This window comes from Serinus canaria, chromosome 23, assembly GCF_022539315.1.
Source record: "Serinus canaria isolate serCan28SL12 chromosome 23, serCan2020, whole genome shotgun sequence".
Classification (NCBI taxonomy): Eukaryota; Metazoa; Chordata; class Aves; order Passeriformes; family Fringillidae; genus Serinus; species Serinus canaria.
In genome coordinates, this window is record NC_066336.1 from 232201 (window position 1) to 250439 (window position 18239).

General features: G+C 47.8%; 1 protein-coding gene across 9 annotated transcripts in view; it reads right to left on the bottom strand.

Annotated features, from left to right (window-relative positions):
• LOC103822554 (lethal(3)malignant brain tumor-like protein 4) overlaps positions 1-18239 on the bottom strand; it is a 39052-nt gene that overhangs the window by 7190 nt on the left and 13623 nt on the right. For all 9 annotated transcript variants that reach the window (XM_018922475.3, XM_018922476.3, XM_018922477.3 and 6 more), the window contains 11 exons: positions 17891-18042; positions 17057-17133; positions 14779-14864; positions 12312-12422; positions 11040-11154; positions 10840-10939; positions 9850-10026; positions 8400-8531; positions 7957-8018; positions 4639-4805; positions 135-197 (listed from right to left, as the gene is read on the bottom strand). In XM_018922475.3, the coding sequence (XP_018778020.1) occupies positions 135-197; positions 4639-4805; positions 7957-8018; positions 8400-8531; positions 9850-10026; positions 10840-10939; positions 11040-11154; positions 12312-12422; positions 14779-14864; positions 17057-17133; positions 17891-18042 (1242 nt within the window). The remainder of the gene's footprint in view (positions 1-134; positions 198-4638; positions 4806-7956; positions 8019-8399; positions 8532-9849; positions 10027-10839; positions 10940-11039; positions 11155-12311; positions 12423-14778; positions 14865-17056; positions 17134-17890; positions 18043-18239) is intronic.

Sequence of the window (18239 nt, forward strand, 5' to 3'; positions counted from 1 at the left end):
TAGCCATGCTGGAATTCAGCTCCATGCTGAGGCTGCCTCCTAAATATCACTGCAATGAAAGGGCTGAGCAGGTCTGAGCTCCCTGCTGTAATTCCAGGGATCTGCAGCACAGGGTCTGGGCCCACCCCACTTACCTCTTCCCTGAACACAGATGCTTGCTCTTTGCAGCCAGGTAAACGCTGGATAAAGCTCACCACCTGCAATTGCATGTAAGAGAAAGGAAACACAGAAAATTAAAATGAGATATAATCAAGAAAAACCCTCTTATTTGTGTATGAGAATTCCCTAGGCAAGAATTTTTAAAACTTAAATACTCAAAACTCTCACTTGAATGAAGGATATAGATGGAAAACATTGCTGGGTTGTTGCTGCAACTCCTCTGCATATTTTGGTTACCACCAATAACTGCCCCTACTGCCATTTGACCATTTCTCTCTGTGTAAGAACCCAGCTTCTCCACTCCTCTACAAGGTTCTCATAGGATCAAAATTATTTTTACAGATAAAAAGCTATATATGGCTTAGACAACTTTAAATTCACTCACAACTTCACTTTCTCTACAGTACTGTTGGAAAGTAAAACAAACATGAAAAAAAGATGTAGACAGTTTCCCAAGATGACATGCCTGTAAGAGACAAGATAAACCAATTGAATGAGCACTGCTGGTTTACCAACATGCAAAGGCAGAAGAGATGGAAAGGAGGAAGGCAGAAGAGAAGGAAAAGGAGTTTTGGTTTCATTTAATCTGTGCTGGGTGCACAGGATCCATGGATCCAAGAGGATTAAACAAATAAAAGTTAATTTTACATTGCACATTAGGGAAAACCTTTCTAGGCAAGGAATCTGTTAACATTGGGAATAATCTCCCTGGACTCATGCAAGCAGCCCTGGGGTTACATTATATAACACCAAGGAGTGTGAGGAGTAGCCCTGAGTGCAGCCGAGGATGACTTAATGTGCATTGTCTTCTCCAGCTGCAGCTTCACTGGTTCACAGGAGATTTGTACACTGAGGCATAATCAGATCAAACATCTCCTGTTAATTGGATGCTCCCTTGCAGGAGGAGCTCTGCTTCATGAGGCATAACCATGTGAGTTGTTCCAGATGTGACATTTCTTCCCTGTACACAAACAAGCAGTTGGGAGGGGTCACTGTCAGATTCAGGCTCCCTTCAACTCAAAATTGTCAAAGTCTCTCCTAAATCACACCCCTGTACCTCCAGATCGTCATACCCCTTGGAGTCATTCCCTCCCCTCCAGTTCCAGCCAGGCAGGAACAGGGCTCTCAGAGTGCCCTCCAGGTTTACTCTGCCCTGGCAGCAGCAGCTCTGACTCCTGTGGCTTCTGTTACGTAACCTGAAAGCAGAGCATCCCTCTCCTTCATCCTCCTCTTCCGCTCCATCTTAAAGGCAGCCCCTAAAATCCACCTATCTGTTGGACAGGGACTCCAAATTTTCTTCTGTAGAAGCGTAAACTCCTATTAATAACCAATAACAAAACACTACTTTCCTTTTGAGTCCCCCTGTCTGCTAATAATTAAAACACAACTGAAAATCTTTCTGCCAGGTCTGGCTCCTTTGAGAATTTACAAGGCAGTTGGATCCTTGGGGCAAGAGCTGAGTGCTCTGCAGTGTCTGTGGCACTGAGAGGCTGGCAGACCTCTCTAGGCAATGAATGACCTGGGCTTGGCTTGCTCCTGCATCCTCCCCTGCACAACTGCTGCTGGCTACTGTCACTAACATGGAGTGACAGACCTTTGATCTGCCCCAAAGTCCTTTGTAGGGACACTGCAAGCTGCCTGCACCACTGGAGAGGCCTCTTGAGCAAACAGCAGCCCTGGGGTTTACCGGGAATGGAGAACAGAGGGAAGAGAGATGCAAGAGGAGAAAATGGGAGAGAAGGTCCCCTGGACATGAGACAGACACCACCGAGCCACAGGGACCTGCCTGGGTGTCACTGGGGGGAGAAGGGCTCCCAAACCAAGATAGGGCAGTTGAGGGACGAGGGAGGCTTGGGAGCACAAGAACAAAACACCCCAGCAATCCAACACAACCCCACAATACTGGAAGGGAAGCCTTGAACCCTGAGAAAGGCTGAAATGGGGAGGGCTCAAAGTGAGGGTGGGACAGGTGTTGGACAGGTTGGGAACATCTCAATGGGATCAGAGCTTTTCTATGGGGAGGTCTGCTGGCCCTTCCTGCTGTAACCATCCCATGGCTCAGAACTGCCTGCTAGAGACTCTTACCTCCCAAAGCACGCTGGTGAAGGGAAAGGGCTTGAGAAAGAGCCTTGTGCAATCCTGAGAACACCCTGGAAAATGGACACCACCCTTCTGGAAGGTGCTGATGTGTGGCAGACACTGAAATCAGCCTGTGGTGACAAGGCAGCCCCACACCACACCCCTTCAACAGCTACTGCAGGACTGGCCCCCTCTGAGGCCCAGAGAGGAGCTGGGTTAACTGGGGTTTAGAAATCCACCTACACTTGGCACAAGGACAGTCCCCCCCACCAGGGTATTGGCATTTGAAGCAGGATTAACTAATGAACAATACAACTCTAGCACATCTCAATAGTCTGTGCTCTGAAAACATGACAGGAAGCTTTCAATAAATACCAAAGCTGCATTAAAGTAACTACTCTCAGTGACTGCTCAGTGTTACCACGACTTTCTTAGCTTGAGGGCCCCTCGATACTGCTACTGCTGCTGCTCTGCCATTTCTGCTGCTCTCAACCAGCAGAGAATTAAAGCAACGTATTTTTCCTTAATGTGGGTTTTATAAAATAAAAACAGTTCTTCAGCCTGAAACCAAAGGAGAATTTTAGACCCTCATCACTCTTGTTTCAGAGCAGCACAGGACTCCTTTGGACTCCTTCAGGACTCCTTTGTGCAGCAGAGTTCCTGCCCTCCAGGAAGATGTTGGGAGCCCAAATGCCGACAGACCAAACGTACTTTGGACTCCCTAACACAGAGCAAGTCCTGCTGCTTTCAACTCCCACATCTGTGGCTACACTGCACTGCATATGCTGATCCTGCAGGTGCTCAGAGAGAATCCAAACTGATTCCTCTGGGAATCTGTGATGAACATAATTTTCAAAACGAGATGCACTTTACTGAAATTCAAGATAAAACCTGTAATGACTTCAGCCAGTACATTGTGGTGCTACAACTGAGCTTTTTAATGTGCCATTCACACTGCTACTGGCAGCCAAAAGTTCCCCAGCTGTTTCAGGCTACAGCAGAATTCAGTTTATTCTGGGTTTGAATCACTATATCCAGTGCCCTGCATCCATGTCTGAGTCCCTGCTCACACTCATCTGCTATCAAACTAATATCCTAGTTAAATTTACCCAGCAGTTGCTTTAAAGGTCAACTGCAAAGGACAAATTTTATTTGGCTTGAATCCTGACACTGTACTCCCATGAAGCAGCCTCCTGCTTTATCCAAAAGAAAGAGATTTTGATTATCATGTCAGAGGATTATCTGCTTCTGACTTTATTGATTTGATAAAAGACCTTTTGGAAAATCATTGGAAGCTTTCTCAAAAGGACAGGAACAGTAAATCTTTCAGAGATGTTTTTTCCCTCCTCAGTATGAATTTAATTCTAAGACATTTTTATTAAAAAGAACAAAAAAAAACACAACCAAAACCCAACACTACCACCAAACCACAAAAACTCAACACAAAAAAGGTCCAGGTTTTAAAACATCAGCACTAATTGCTCTGTCCCCTTTTCCAGCTGCTGTGGTTCCCATCTCCCACATCACTGCAAATCCCACCAGACTCCTACCACTCCTCCAGCATGAAGAGCAAAGTCAAGATAGGATTTATCCAATGTTAAGAGGCACTAAGGGAAAATACACTTTCTAAAAGTCTCTGAAAATCCTCTCTGCATCATGAGCAGCAGTACCTTTCTCCTGCTTTGCAGATTCCCTGCATCCTTGCAAGCACAACTCTACAGCACATTTCTCTGGAATTAAAGGCCCTGCAATTAAGCACCAGGATCTAAATTATAACCACTTCCCAAGCACAGAGAGAAATATTATTTATGCCCAAGGCATTGAGGCAAAAACCAACTACTCAGCACACAAAACACTCTGGCTTTTTCACACACCACCTAATTACAGGAGACATCTCGAGAGCTGCAGAGACACATCTCCAGCTGCAAAGCTACCTCTGCCAGAAACCAGGTCAGGCTGTGGGCAGTTCTGTTCCCTCCCTCAGGCAGGGAGATGCAGCAGGAGTGGGCATGCACAGTGCAGTCTGGAATTCTCTGCACTGTAAAAGTGAATCAGCAGCAAAGTCACAGGAGAGGGGGAGGGAGATCAGAGGAAGGAATCGGCTGTCAGAATGATGCTTCAGGCTGAGGACTGAGAAATCAAGGGATAAATAAACAGAGGGAGGGAATCCTTTTGAGGGCAATAAGCTGTGGATACCAGAGGGTTAACAGGGGTCCTTTCCCCTTCATGATAAAGGGTCTTGGGTCTAACTTCCAGCTGAGTCAGCTGTGGCACACGCACAGGAAACAGAAGAGCACTGCCCAGGAGAGGAAAGGAAATGAAGATGTCTCCCAACAAGCACTCCAGAGGAAGAGTGCTCTGGCATTCCTGCATGCCGGGAGGGTGGAACAGGTAACTCACCTCCTCCACAGTCCATTTGGCAACTTGTTTGGCTGTCAGGCCTAAGACCTCTGGCAAGAGCCTGCAGTGCTGCTCCCAGAAGAGATGGAGGCGGTGGGTCGGGTTAGAGGCCAGGGAAGGCATGAAGATAGACTGGTGGAGGGCCTGCTGGAGATCCGAATCAGGGCCTGAAAAAGGAAACAAGACAAGTCAGAGCCAGGCTTCAAGTAGGAGCAACTACACCAAAGCAGGAAGAAGGGTCACAGCCTGGAGGGGAAAGCAAGGCAGGGTGAGCAGAGCCAGGCACGGCTACTGTGTGGCACATGGAGCTCTCAGGACATTCTCCCCCTGCCGAGCAGGAGAGAGGGAAATAAAAGGCAAGATTGCCAGGCTGGAGGCTTTATCATTAGCTTCTTCCCTGGAAAATGATGTCATGCTGCTAACAGAGAAGATGTTTGCAGCATTTTTTTGACAAGGTGGAGGAATTCTGGTAACAGCATCCTCGGCTGGGAACTGATGGCACCCTTCCAGCCCCAGCTGTAGTCACCGCCCTGTGCTGCCAGCATGGCCTGGGCTCGGTCCCCAGGAGAATCCCAAGCCAGGAGTGCTCAAGGTACCTCCAGACATCAGCTCCCTCTTCATGTGTCAAGTGAAGTTCTGAAAACCAAGGCAAAAAAAGGAAGAAGGAATCTCCCCTCCCTAATGAGATCACTGGAGCAGTGCAGAGTCACGGTCCTGCAGGGATGTGCTGGTTATACAACAGGAAGCCAGGCAGAGGATGAGAGCAGGCTGGGAAGCACTCCCCTGGTTTACACTGCACAGGGGGCTACCCCCGACCTCCCCCCCCCGCCCACCCCCGCAGGCTGCCCAGCGCCATCCCGTGGCATCCCGGAGCATTACCACCAAATCCACGTGCCTGGAGCAGCCGCTGCTCTGCTGCCCCTGCTGCCCCTGCTGCCCTCCTGCCCCTGCTGCCCCTGCTGCTCTCCTGCCCTGCTGCCCCTGCTGCCCTCCTGCCCCTGCTGCCCCGCTGCTCTGCTGCCCCTGCTGCCCCTGCTGCTCTCCTGCTGCTCTCCTGCCCCTGCTGCCCCTGCTGCCCTCCTGCCCCTGCTGCTCTGCTGCCCCGCTGCTCTGCTGCCCCTGCTGCCCCTGCTGCTCTCCTGCTGCTCTCCTGCCCCTGCTGCCCTCCTGCCCCTGCTGCCCCGCTGCTCTGCTGCCCCTGCTGCCCCGCTGCCCCTACTGCTCCTGCTGCCCCGGCTGCTCTGCTGCCCCTGCTGCCCCTGCTGTCCCTGCTGCCCCGCTGCTTTGCTGCCCCTGCTGCCCTGCTGCTCTGCTGCCCCTGCTGCCCTCCTGCCCCTGCTGCTCTCCTGCCCCTGCTGCCCCTGCTGCCCCTGCTGCTCTCCTGCCCCTGCTGCCCCTGCTGCCCCCGCTGCTCTGCTGCCCCTGCTGCCCTCCTGCCCCTGCTGCTCTGCTGCCCCTGCTGCTCCTGCTGCCCCTGCTGCCCTCCTGCCCCTGCTGCCCCTCCTGCCCCTGCTGCCCTCCTGCCCCTGCTGCTCTCCTGCCCCTGCTGCCCCTGCTGTCCTCCTGCCCCTGCTGCCCCGCTGCTTTGCTGCCCCTGCTGCTCTGCTGCCCCTGCTGCTCCTGCTGCCCCTGCTGCCCCTGCTGCCCCTGCTGCCCCTGCTGCTCTGCCGCCCTGCTGCCCCTGCCGCCCTGCTGCCCCGCTGCCCCCGCTGCCCCAGCTGCCCCGCTGCCCCTGCTGCCCTGCTGCCTCTGCTGCTCCTGCTGCTCTGCTGCCCCTGCTGCCCCTGCTAGTTAGCAGCCACTACGTGGAAAGCACAAAGGAAAACGGCAGAAATACAAAGAAAAAGCAGATTCCCAGGGCTTGCCACCTGCCCCCTAGCTGAAGGGGAAGCAGCTCTGGAGGTAAAGCCTGTCCTAGTGAACAGTCATTCCCCTGGCCCCAGAGCCCACTCATCTCATCTCCACATCCCTAACAGTCATGGGACAGCATCAAATAACATCAAATTCCTAAAAATGAAACCAAGGGAGTATAAATAAAGCCTGAGTAAGAACTGCTTAGTTCAGGAGCTCTGGGTGGAGAGAGGGCACAGGACCTGCTCCTGAGAGGGCTGTCACCCGCTCCTTCCCTGCTGCACTGGTGGGGATGGACAGCACCTGGTCTTGTCCCCACCTCCTGCTCCAGGAGGTCGCACCTGTGCCTCCCCCACTGCCACATTCCTGCTTGGGTGGGCATTACTTCTATCTCAGACCAATTCCTTTTCTCCACTGAGCACAAATCCTTGGACTAAGCACGCAAATCATGACCTAGACAAGTGACTTGCCCTCTGACGAAGAAGTAGTGATCTCATAGTTTAAACACAGCTGGGAAGAAAGCTCTGGCTAATTGTGAAATTACAGGTCAGTGGATGATTGCATTTCCCTCCCCTAATTTCCATCACTCCATGGAAGGTGAATGTGAAGGGAGAGTGGGCAGCTTTCCCTGCCAGCTGCAACTGCAGCTTGGAGCTAGCAGATCCCTCAGCTCTGACTACAGAACTCAGCACTAGGCAAAAATGAGTATTAAAAAAAAAAAAAAAAATTAAAAAAATTTAAAAAAAAAATTCAACATCCAGGCACCTGTCCCAGTTTCTGCCTGCTTAGCTATTTTTGATTGGAGACTTATTACCATCTTAAATCCTCCTAAAAGCCTGGTCAGCTCCGTTCTCTGAAATGGCTTTTTATAGTAAATCTGAAAGTTAAGCATATGGTTTGCTAAAGTGATAGCAGAAAGCTGCTCTGATAACTTAACCTGTCACATACCAGAAAAAAAACATCACTGTTTTTCCATTTAGCTTTTCATTTTCTTTTTAACCCTTAAGAGAACCTTTAAAAAGTCCTCCAATGATTCAGAATATGTTTCTGAATACCCATGAGGGTCTAAAAAAGGGGTTGATGGAACCTAAACTATCTGCTCAGTTTTGAGCAAGTCTCCCTGGAGCCCTGTGCTGGCTCTGTCACAGCCTGACAAAGGTCACAGACTGTTTGGGAACCCCTTGTCACTACAGAGGAGTTTGCAGTGGCAAAAAAAACAATGCTAACTTGTCTTCTCATTTAATAAATACAAGGGTCCACTCTACAAAGTATTAAATCTTTCACTTCTAAGTAATTTTACCCTTTCTCCTCATTTTAAAGGAATTGCCATCATCTCCAGCATGTGCTTTCTCTTGACTGTGGCAATAAAGACAAAAAAATCTGTGAATTCGGAATGCTCCTCCTGACTATGGGGGATATTGCAGAGATAGGCACACACACAGAAAGAAGGAATAAAACTTAACCAACCTTTCCCATTGCTTTCCTGTTTCACCAGCTGAAACTTGATATAGGCATGTGAGCACCCGAGCCTGAAAGCAACAATTGTAAAACATTTCAGAAGACACAGAAATGAATGCAATTTCTTCTCCAAAGATAAATGAGATTTATAGAAACTAAAAACTTTTTCCTCTTAAAATAAGCAAAAGCTCTATCCCTGACATCTCTCTGAGCTAAGGGCTATTCTATTAAATTCATGGCCAGAACTCAGATCTGAGTTTACTCCAGGAAAGAGAGGGCCCAAAACAACAGGAGGAAGGGAGGAGATTCACCATGTCATTCTAAAACACTCTGCTGCAAAACTTCAATCAAATTGGGCTGTTTGTTATTTACATCTTTATTTCAGATAGAGCAGCAGCATCAAGAAACACAACTGTTAAAGCATGAAAATTCATTACAAAAGTATTGTTTACATTTTTGGCGTGGCTTTGATGTCTGCAGAGGAATCCTCCTCTCCCCAGCCTCTCTCCCGACTATCCTCCGATTGATCTGATGGAGTGAGGATGCTGCTTTGACACCACTTTTCATTGTCTGGTGCAGATTTTCTGGAAAGACAGATAAATGGCAGTAGCTGAGCTGACATCCTCTGTTCCCTTTTCCCACAGGAGAGCAAAGCTGGCTGCTCCTGGCAAGTGAGAACAACAACCACCACCTTGTGGCAGAACTGTCCTCTCCCCTCCATGAGTACAAAGTGCTTTGTTCCTCTTCTGCAAGGATTGAGAGAGTTTAAGTGAAATAAATCAGCCTCTGTGGACTCAGACTCTGATCCCAGCAGCTACAGGAAACCACTGTATTTTGGTGAAAGCAAGAGATTTAACATTTCTGAATCTTGATACCTCTGGGTAACATTTAAGAGTTTCCATTACGAAGTTTGAGCTAAAGAGTTGGCCAAGGGAGGACAAGCAGCAGGATGATATCAGACTTACAGGCTTAATTCAGACCTTCCACTATCAGGAAATGAAATACTTGGAAGAAAAGAAATACATTACAATTCTAAAATGCCATTTATTCTGTGAGAATTCAAAATGTCCCGAGAGCTTTAAGGTAAGACTGCCATTGAAATGCAACCAATTTTGGTGTGGAAATTAGGGAATGAAGATGGCTGCATAGCTGCAGCATGGGAGGAACAAATTTGGCCATGAAGGGTAGGGAGGAGAAAGACGCATTCATTCCTTTTTCCTGGACAAATAGATCTTGAAAATGTTATAAATCTAAACAAATAGATGAACTTTAAAATATAGATAAGCCTTCACATACAACAAAAAATTGAAGTATTGATGGAGTTTGCCCTAGTGAGACTGGACTTGTGAAGACTAAAAATGATCTTAAAAAATCCTTCATATCCTGGTCAGTCCCATGACAGGTTTAACTGACTCCTGCACTTCAAGAACCAAGGCAGTTGCCTTCAATGCTGCTCAGTAGCAGGATTTTCTTGTGAGAAAACAAAGTATCTGAGAGTGCTCGGCTTGTTTGCTGCTAAGTGATACACACACAGTGCTCAGCTGACCCAGGGTGGATCACAGTTACAGTTTAATAGTGCAAAATTGCCTTGGCTTGACAGTTTTAGGACAGAAAACAAAGGACAATAACATATTTTAAATTGAAACAGAAAGGAAAAATTTATGGAGACATAAATTTGCAATTTCCTTTTTTGGAATGTGACCAGAGCACCAGGATTAAAGAATCAAGAAACTTATTAAGGCATATGAGGGTACAGAAGTGCACTACTCTATGTTAAGAGTGATGTCAATATTACAGGCAGATGAACTCAATGCTCCACTGTGTCGCTGCCAATTCCAGTGGTTTTCATCCTTGTAAATGGTTTTGCTCCCAGTACCTGGCCAAGAGTAAAATCCAGCTCACCTGGATTGTGAAGAGTCGCCCTGAGAAGACTCTCCCGCTCCCAGCAATGGGCCAGGGGTCTCCAGCCTCCTGGCTTTCTGCATGATGTTCCCAGGGGAAGGTCTCTCCCCACTCAGCCGGTCCTGTAAGAGGTTTTCTCTGCTGAGGTTCACATCAGAGTATGGGCAGCCAACTAAGCTGTGATGGAGAAACAAAAAAGATAGAGGACAATGAAAGTTTTACAGTCATACAGAGTCTTCCCTACCTCAGGAACAGAAATCCCTCACAAACCCAGAAAAAATGAGGCCATCTCAGGAGATGCTGTTACCCAGCTCTAGGTGTGAGAAAGCAGGGGACTGTATGGCAGAATTAAAATCCAAAGTCATATTGGTAAAGACCCACCACAGAGGACAAGAGTTCATCCTCTCTAATGTGCTTATCGGAACAACATTTCATGAATCAACAAAGTTCTGAAACTTTCAGACTGAAAAATTCAAAGTCCTTTGCTGTATTATAAACTACCAGGTCTTCTGACCTCCCACCTGAGATTGTTTTCTTGCTCTTAAAATAATTTATTTGAGAAAAAGCTTCCTCTTCCAAGAGCACACAAGAAATCAAAAGGCAGAGCACAAAACATGAGCAACCTCTCCTCACTTTTACTTTAACATCCTTCCCATGCCCTCTCCTCTTTAACTGTCTCCTTGCACGTTGTTCTTGGGTATATTATTTCACAAATATAACTCCCTCAGTACTGCTGGAATGTAGAAACTGGAGTGAATGAGTATGTTTGCATTGCAGCTATCATGATTATAGAGGTATGAACAAAATGTATGCTCTAGCAGCCTGCTCAGACACACGAGGGCGCTGCGATTGCAGCTATAGCTTCTCCAGAAGAACTACCCTGAGACCATTTCAGTGCAGCGCAGTTGCCTGGTGCTGCATCATTATTATTATTATTGTTGTTGTTGTTGTAGCTGCTGTGGCTGTCGTTAACAGCTCTCATCCACATACGTGTAATGTGTTCCGTATCGGGGGCCCCGGACGTGCCCGATCCCCTGGCAGCCCGGAGTAGGACACACCTGTCCCACTGCTCCCTCTGGATCTTCAGCACCTGGGAGTAGTAAAAAAAGGAAGATAAACAGATTTGCACATGAGGAGCAGACTGCACTTAGGAACTTATCTGGCATAACAGAAGTGTGTGCTGTATTTACCTAGAGGGACTTGCAGAGCGTGTCCAGTTTTGTCACACCAGCCTACAGGATGGATGTCAGGGCTGTCTGCATCCACCCAGAAATCGTAGTGAGGGTCCCAGCCATCAAAATGTATCTGAAAGAAGCAGAAGTCTCAGGGAAAGACACAGTTCAGGCATGACTCAGCTGTTATGTTAACTTCCCCCTTTGTTTCACCTTGCTCAAGCTTGGGGCTGATTCATTCAGTCTTTCAGATCAATTTTTCAGTCAGGCACAATCATCTCTGTGCTCAGCTGAACTCTTTGTTTTCCTGCATCTGTGTTTCACAGAATAACCAGGTTGTGGTGACACAGTCTGTCACTCCACAGCCTGTGGGATGCTCTAACATGCAAAGTCCGAAGCTATGCAAACACAAATGCTTATTTGTTTTGTTTTCTGTGGATCCCAAAACCACCATAGAAGCCAACAAGCATGATGAGTTTTGCAGTGAACAAGCTGCAATTTTCTGCTGGAGAAGAGACTGGCAGTAGCTCAGATCCAGGTCAGGTTAACAGAGACTGAGGATTACTGGAGTTTAAAGACGACTGGGTTGTTCATGCATGAAAGTTTCAATGTATGAATTGAGTATCATGCCACTATGGACTGGCAAAGCTTGGCTTTTGTTCACAGCAATGAGACTCAGAACCAGCCAGATAACAGGGAGTGAATTCCACTCCTGCCCATGTAATCATCCTTTGGGAAGGAGAATTGTGGCCAAGGAGTCTCCATCAGTGCAGCCTCCACTCTAGCTGGTTAATACTTAGTTTTTCAGAATCCAAAGCACAACGGATTATTTGGGCAATATATTTGCATGAAAAGACTAGGTTAAAATGCATTTATGTGACAAATTTGTACTGGAGAATGACGCTGCTTCCCACATGTACCAGGGTTTAAATTGCTTTGGGTTTCCCTTTCCTGATAGGAAAAAAATGCAGATAGGCATCTTCCCCAGCGGAACACTCCTGCTGCCATCAGTCACAGAGATCCCAGGGAATATGCCAAGAGACGGGACATCACACTGTCAAAGTGTTAGTTGAAAACAGCTAGGTTAGAACAGTAACTAACACCAGGCCAAGTCCATCAGATTTCAGCAAAACACAGCAACAGGAACCATTTCCAGCTGGGCAGGCCTGGAGGCCACAGCAGCTGCCAGGCTGTTGTTTGCTGCTCTTTGATCCCAAGTGTTGTTTTCCCTGCACTGCCCCCATCCCAGGGTTCTCAGCACAGGCTCTGCACTTGGGAGGAAGGTCATACCTTCACGCGATGGCTGTCTTTGTCAATGATTGTTGCCACTCTTATCAAGATGGGATTTCGTCTGTCCACAGCCTCTAACTTCGTATTAACCTGGAATCCGTGAGGAGGACGCTGGAAGAGAGGATTGTAAGCAGAATGCTAAAAAGCCTTGGAGTTCAGAGCTGGCACCTGCTTTGAATGAAATGTGCTCCAGTTCCATCCACCCCTAGCTGCCTTTGGAGCTTTGGGTTATCTCACATGGCAGACTGTCCAGAGGCTAAAATCAGAGTTTCCAAGAGGTTAAAATAAGAGTTGCCGAGAGGACTTAGCTGAGTGTTTGTCAGCAGCCCCAAACTGCTGCAGAGGCAGCCTGAGGTGGCTCAGCAGAGAGGAGCTGTCCCAGCCAAAACAAGAGACCCTTCCCTCACAGACAAAAGGCCAGGGACCACCACATGCGGCTCCACTGACATGGCCTCCCCAGCCTGACAGCACACCTCCCCACAGAGCAGGGACATGGTCTTCTCTAGAAGAGGAGAGATCTCAGCAGTCCATATAATTATCTCCAGAGCAAGTGTCAGAGGATGGTGCCAAACTCTCCAGCAGGGCCCAGTGACAGGAAAAGGAGCAATGGCCCTGAAATAAAACACTGAAACCTCAACATGAGGAAGAACTTTTCATGGAGTCTAGCAGAGCACTGGAACAGCTGGCCAGGAAGGGGGTGGACTCTCCCTCTCTGGTGACATTCCAAACCCACCTGTGTCACCTGCTCCAGGTGACTCTGTCTTGGCAGGGGGGTGGAATGGATGATCTCCAGCCTCTCTTCCAACCTGACTATTCTGTGATGTCACACCAGTAAGGACAGTGGCCAGTTCTCCACTTTCCACATCTGAACAAACCACTGGGTGAAGCCTCTCTGCACTACCCTACATCCTCCCTGGCATCAGCTACAGCACCTGGCTATCAGTTATCCTCACTGCACAGATTACTCCCCATGACAACACCTGTGCTGCTCATGAACAACTGCTGGGAGCTGCTGTGCTGGGGCTCACAGCAGCCCTGGCCCTGGAGCCTCCCCTGCAGAGGTTCACTCACCTTTTTCCTCAAACCCTGAAGACTTTAAGAAAACTCCTTCAAGTCCTTTGACCTGATGTGTGCCCTTTGCAGCACCCTAGGTAACCTCTAAGCAACCGACAGCTTATTCCTCCTCTGACCTCCTCAGCAGGGGGTTACGAATGCTCGTTCAAAACATGTCCCTCTTCACTTCTGCACATAGAGGCGAGGGCTTTAGCAAGAAATGATAAATTGTCTATTTGAACATGACCAGGTTAATTAAATGACTCTTCCCTCCCAGTCTTCCTTACCCTCGTTATTGCTAGCGACTGGGGGCAGGAAGGAGATGCACTCCTGAGCTAAGGGGTTTAACTCCACACCTGAAGTTCCTCTTTGGCCATTTCACCAGGACACAGACATCTATCAATGGGCTGTCAGACACTGGACACACCACAAAATATACAATCTAAACTGCTTTTATTTTCAAGAGCATCTTATTGAACCAGCCAACCTTGTCTGTCCTCCCTGAAGAAGGAGCTGAGTGCTCAAGGTCCAAATCCTGCCCAGAAGAGGAGCCAGGCTCTTTGCTTAAGCCTTGCTGAAGGGTTGCTGCCCTTTTGGCAATAGCTTAGGAATGTTTTGGAACTGCCAGCCCAAGAGGATGGGCTGAAATAACAATGCTTACGTTGGAGCTGTCTCCTGAGTTTTTGGTGGAGAGGGCAGAAATCCAGACCCAAGACCTGCTATTTGTGCTGATGACCCGTGTCTCCAGACTTCGTAAGACAGCTCTTTAAAATTGTTAAAAGCTAATTCAGTGAGAAATGCCTGTTCTGGCTCTCAACCTGCATTTTTATGTACTGATTTCCTGTAATTGCTAGCTGGAATAATAATAATTATTTTTTAAAAAATCAATAGCTTTGCCATTTATTTGAACTTCAATCCAACCAAGCCAGAAAAAATAACGAGGTTTGATCTTGAAAGAGTCCTACTAACTGCTGATATATCAAATACCTTTTCTTTTTTGTCTCATTTTTGAAACACAGCTTTAGATGTTAATTTGCAAATTTGCACCCTGGAGTTTCATGAGGGCCAGAATTGGTCTTTCTACTCTTCTCTCAAAACCTGATATCTGAAGGAGCAGAACAATGGCTGCAGAAATGTCTGGAAAACAGGAAAGAAGGCAGACAAGGCAGCTGCACGCCTCTTGGGAAGACACTTCACTTTGGAAGAATCCAAAGAAGGGAGTTCTCAGTATTGACCAGGCTCCCTATTCTGGAGCAAAGCCCTCTTATGTTCAGATGACATCTCTCACCACACTTTGAACTATGACCTTGGCGTTGTTAGCACCAGGCAAGGTGAACCATGTTCAAATAAGGCCTCCAGCAAAAAAGGGTGGATAACAGCACCTGAGCAAGAGCAATCAAAGACATTCACCTACCAGTTTAAAGGCTCTTGCAGGAGCTGCTTGGGAATTAGTTTCTTCCAAGTACCTTTCCCATGAGAAGGCTTTGGAATCCCTGTGTCCTGAAAAAACAGAATAAACATTTCTGTAAGAAAACCCCCACATTTACTGTTACAAACAGCTAAAAGACAGCTCTGTGACACTATAATGATCACTTACAATGCATGGTGCTGCAAAGTGGCCTGTTTGCTCCTACCCTCCACCTTCAGCACCCAGAGCAGCTCTGCCAGTCCCCCAGTTTTACACTGAGCTCAAACCCTGGCCAGTTCACTTCTGCATAGCTTCATCAATTGTTATCCTCTGAAGAAAACTCCAAGTGTGAGTTGTGAGCTAGTCAGACGATTCTGTGATGTGCAATGGCATTACTAAGTTAATTTCCTGTTTTATTAACTACTCTATATGTGAGCACCTGTAAGACTGTAGAACCTTCTCCTCTCCTGTGTAAACCCAGCAGCATGGAGAGGAAAGGCTCCACAGGTGTGCTGCTCTAACAACAGAGCCATGTCCCTCACAGGCAATTACATTTAAGAAACTGTATCACGTTTTTCCTATTGCGGTAATGTTTGCCCCCAGGACAGGTTCTTTTTGGCAGGCGGGTGCAGTGACAAAATGCAGAACACAGCCTGCAAACTGCTGCACTTAAGTCCTTTAGCAGAGAGACCAGAACTGGCTGCAGGTTTTGTGGGGGCACAGGAAATCCTGATATGAGCAGAGAGCTGTAGAGCCCAGCCCTGCTGAACCTTCCAGGAGCAGGGACAGATGTGGTGCTGCTGAGAGGGAATGTTCATAACCCCTTCTACATCTACAGTGAAGACACTGAGGCCAATTCCCCCCATGCAGAGGGATCGGGCAGTGCTTCCTGCTCCACTGAACCTGGAACACAGCAATTACAGGAATTCTTGCTGCAGGGCTGTCGGTCTGATAAATGTCAGGCTTAATTTTGTTTATGTTTGCAATTCTTAAGCTGAACGAGCACTTCCAAGGCCTGAAAATAACACTGGTTTCGCTGTACGTTCCGTCCTCTCTTCATTCACCAACATTCTCTTCATTTACCAAATTCCAGTACAGCAGAAAGAGATGTGGATTCAGCTACTCCTTCATTCCCAAAAATTCCATCTAGGAAATCATTAGAGCATGGTGCTAACAACGCCAAGGTCATAGTTCAATCCCTGTATGGGCCATTCATTTAAGGGTTGGACTCAATGACTCTTGTGGGTCCTTCCAACCCAGAGTATTCTGTGATTTCCAGAAATTCCATCTAGGAAATCATTGTACAGATCCTTTTTCTCCCAGCTCACCTTGAAGGAAATGCTGGAAATCCTTCTCACTTTCTCCCTTCTAAAATCAAATTCAATTATAAATTACCAAACCCTGTTCCATTTTGTCCTAGCTTGTAAGATGTGGCTGGGGCTGTTCTGTCCCCCCCTGTCAGAGCTGGGCAGCTCTCTGCTGTGCCTGGGGCAGGTTTCTTTCTCTCTGCCACAGCCAACCCTCCCTCCAGGAGATCTCTGCTGTCCATGGCCACTGAGTGTCCCTGCAGGGCTGATCCAATTCCAGCATCCCATGGGGAGATGCTGCGCCCAGGGGAGGAGCCAAGCATTCCTGCCTGGATCCAATCTGCCCTGGAACAGCCCAGCAGCCTTTGCCCCCTGCATTCCCAGAGGAGCAGCTTTCTGCTGCCCTGCATTCCCAGAGGGAGAGCAGGCCCATCTCCAGCAGCCCTGGAGCTGCAGAGGAAAACTCCCCCCTTGTGCAGGATCCCTGCTCCAGCAGAGCCACAGCTGGCACTGCAGGAGGGCTGAGCCCCCCTGGCATGGGACTGTGCCCCCACCCTGAGTCACAGCGTGCCAGGGCCTGCTCTCACTCTGCCAGGGTTGTTTTGTATTACTGCATTTTTATTTTAATATTTTCTTTTAATTTTTATTTTTTCCTAATAAATAACTGTTATTCTCTTTGCCTGAGAATCCTTTATTTAAAAATTACAATAATTTGGAGGGGGGTGGTTTACATTTTTAATTTCAAGAGAGTCTCCTGCCCTCCTTAGCAGACACCTGTCTTTTCAAACCGAGACAGATTTTTTAGATGAACTATGAAACAACATAAATTGCAGTGGCAAAAAGTAGGAATAACAATATTGTTCAGGCAGTAAAGAGTTCTGAAGCAAACCTGGAACTTGCAAATATGTAATTATGTGGAAGATATAGTTTGCAGATTTTCTGGCTGAGGCAGAAAGTAAGTCTCACTTGCAACCTACCAGGTGGTGTTGTCAGGGGGGTTCCAGTTTCTTGGCAGTAGCCGACAGGGCGGATATATGGGCTGCTTGTTTCACACCTGTACCAAAGAGGGAAAGTTGGCACCAGTCAGATGGAAAGTAAAAAGAAAGGCAGGATTTCAAATGCTGTGTGCTAGGCCTTTGCTGGGTGAGCAGATGCTTTCAGTGGGTGTGATCATGGTGTAGAAGACAAGCAGTGCCTTGTCAGAATGCGTAACACTGGGTTTTCAAGGCATTCAAGCTGTCCGAAAAGAAAGGGAAATACAAAGTAAATCTTGAAATGGTTTAGTTGGAAGGGACCTTAAAGCCCATCCTGTTCTACCCCTGCCATGGCAGGGACACTTCCCACTATCCCAGGCTGCTCCAAGACCCGTCCAGCCTGGCCTTGGGCACTGCCAGGGATCCAGGGGCAGCCCCAGCTGCTCTGGGCACCCTGTGCCAGGGCCTGTCCACCCTCCCAGGGAACAATTCCTTCCCAATATCCCATCCATCCCTGCCCTCTGGCAGTGGGAAGCCATTGCCCTTGTCCTGTCCCCTTGTTCAAAGACCATAGTTCAGCTCTCCTGGAGCCCCTTCAGTCACCACAAGTTTTCTTACCTCCAGTGCTTCCGAGACAGCTCAGGCAGCCCCCACTGGTTCTGCATGGAGCTGCCCAGCACTCAAACAAGGGAGGGAACTACCGGGCAACTGGCTCTTTGTGAAAACACCAAGTAATTATTCAGATGCCTGAAAATTGATAAAAGCTCCCAACTTTAGGGCCTGCATTTAAAACAAAGCCAGTCTACCTTCAGACATGTATCAGAAACAGTCTCTTACCAGTAGTCGTAGCTCTCATCCCAGTTATCAAAATGGATCAGCAGCCGGTTTTCCACCATGTCTGTGATGGTGGCGACACAAACCAGGGATGGGTTCTTCTTGTCCACTGCCTCCAGTTTCATTCCCAGACGAAACCCAGAAGGTGTGACAGGCTGAGGAACAGGACACCAGGACAGAGAAATCAGCCACATTCTTGATCAAGCCATTGAAATCCCCGTTATAAACTCCTTTGACCCCAAAACCCACAGAACAAAACACACTACAGTGACTATCAAGAGGTTTGCAGACAGGATTTTCCATGAGTTCTGGCAATGACTATTACTAAAAAAGACCGAATGTGGCTCAAAAA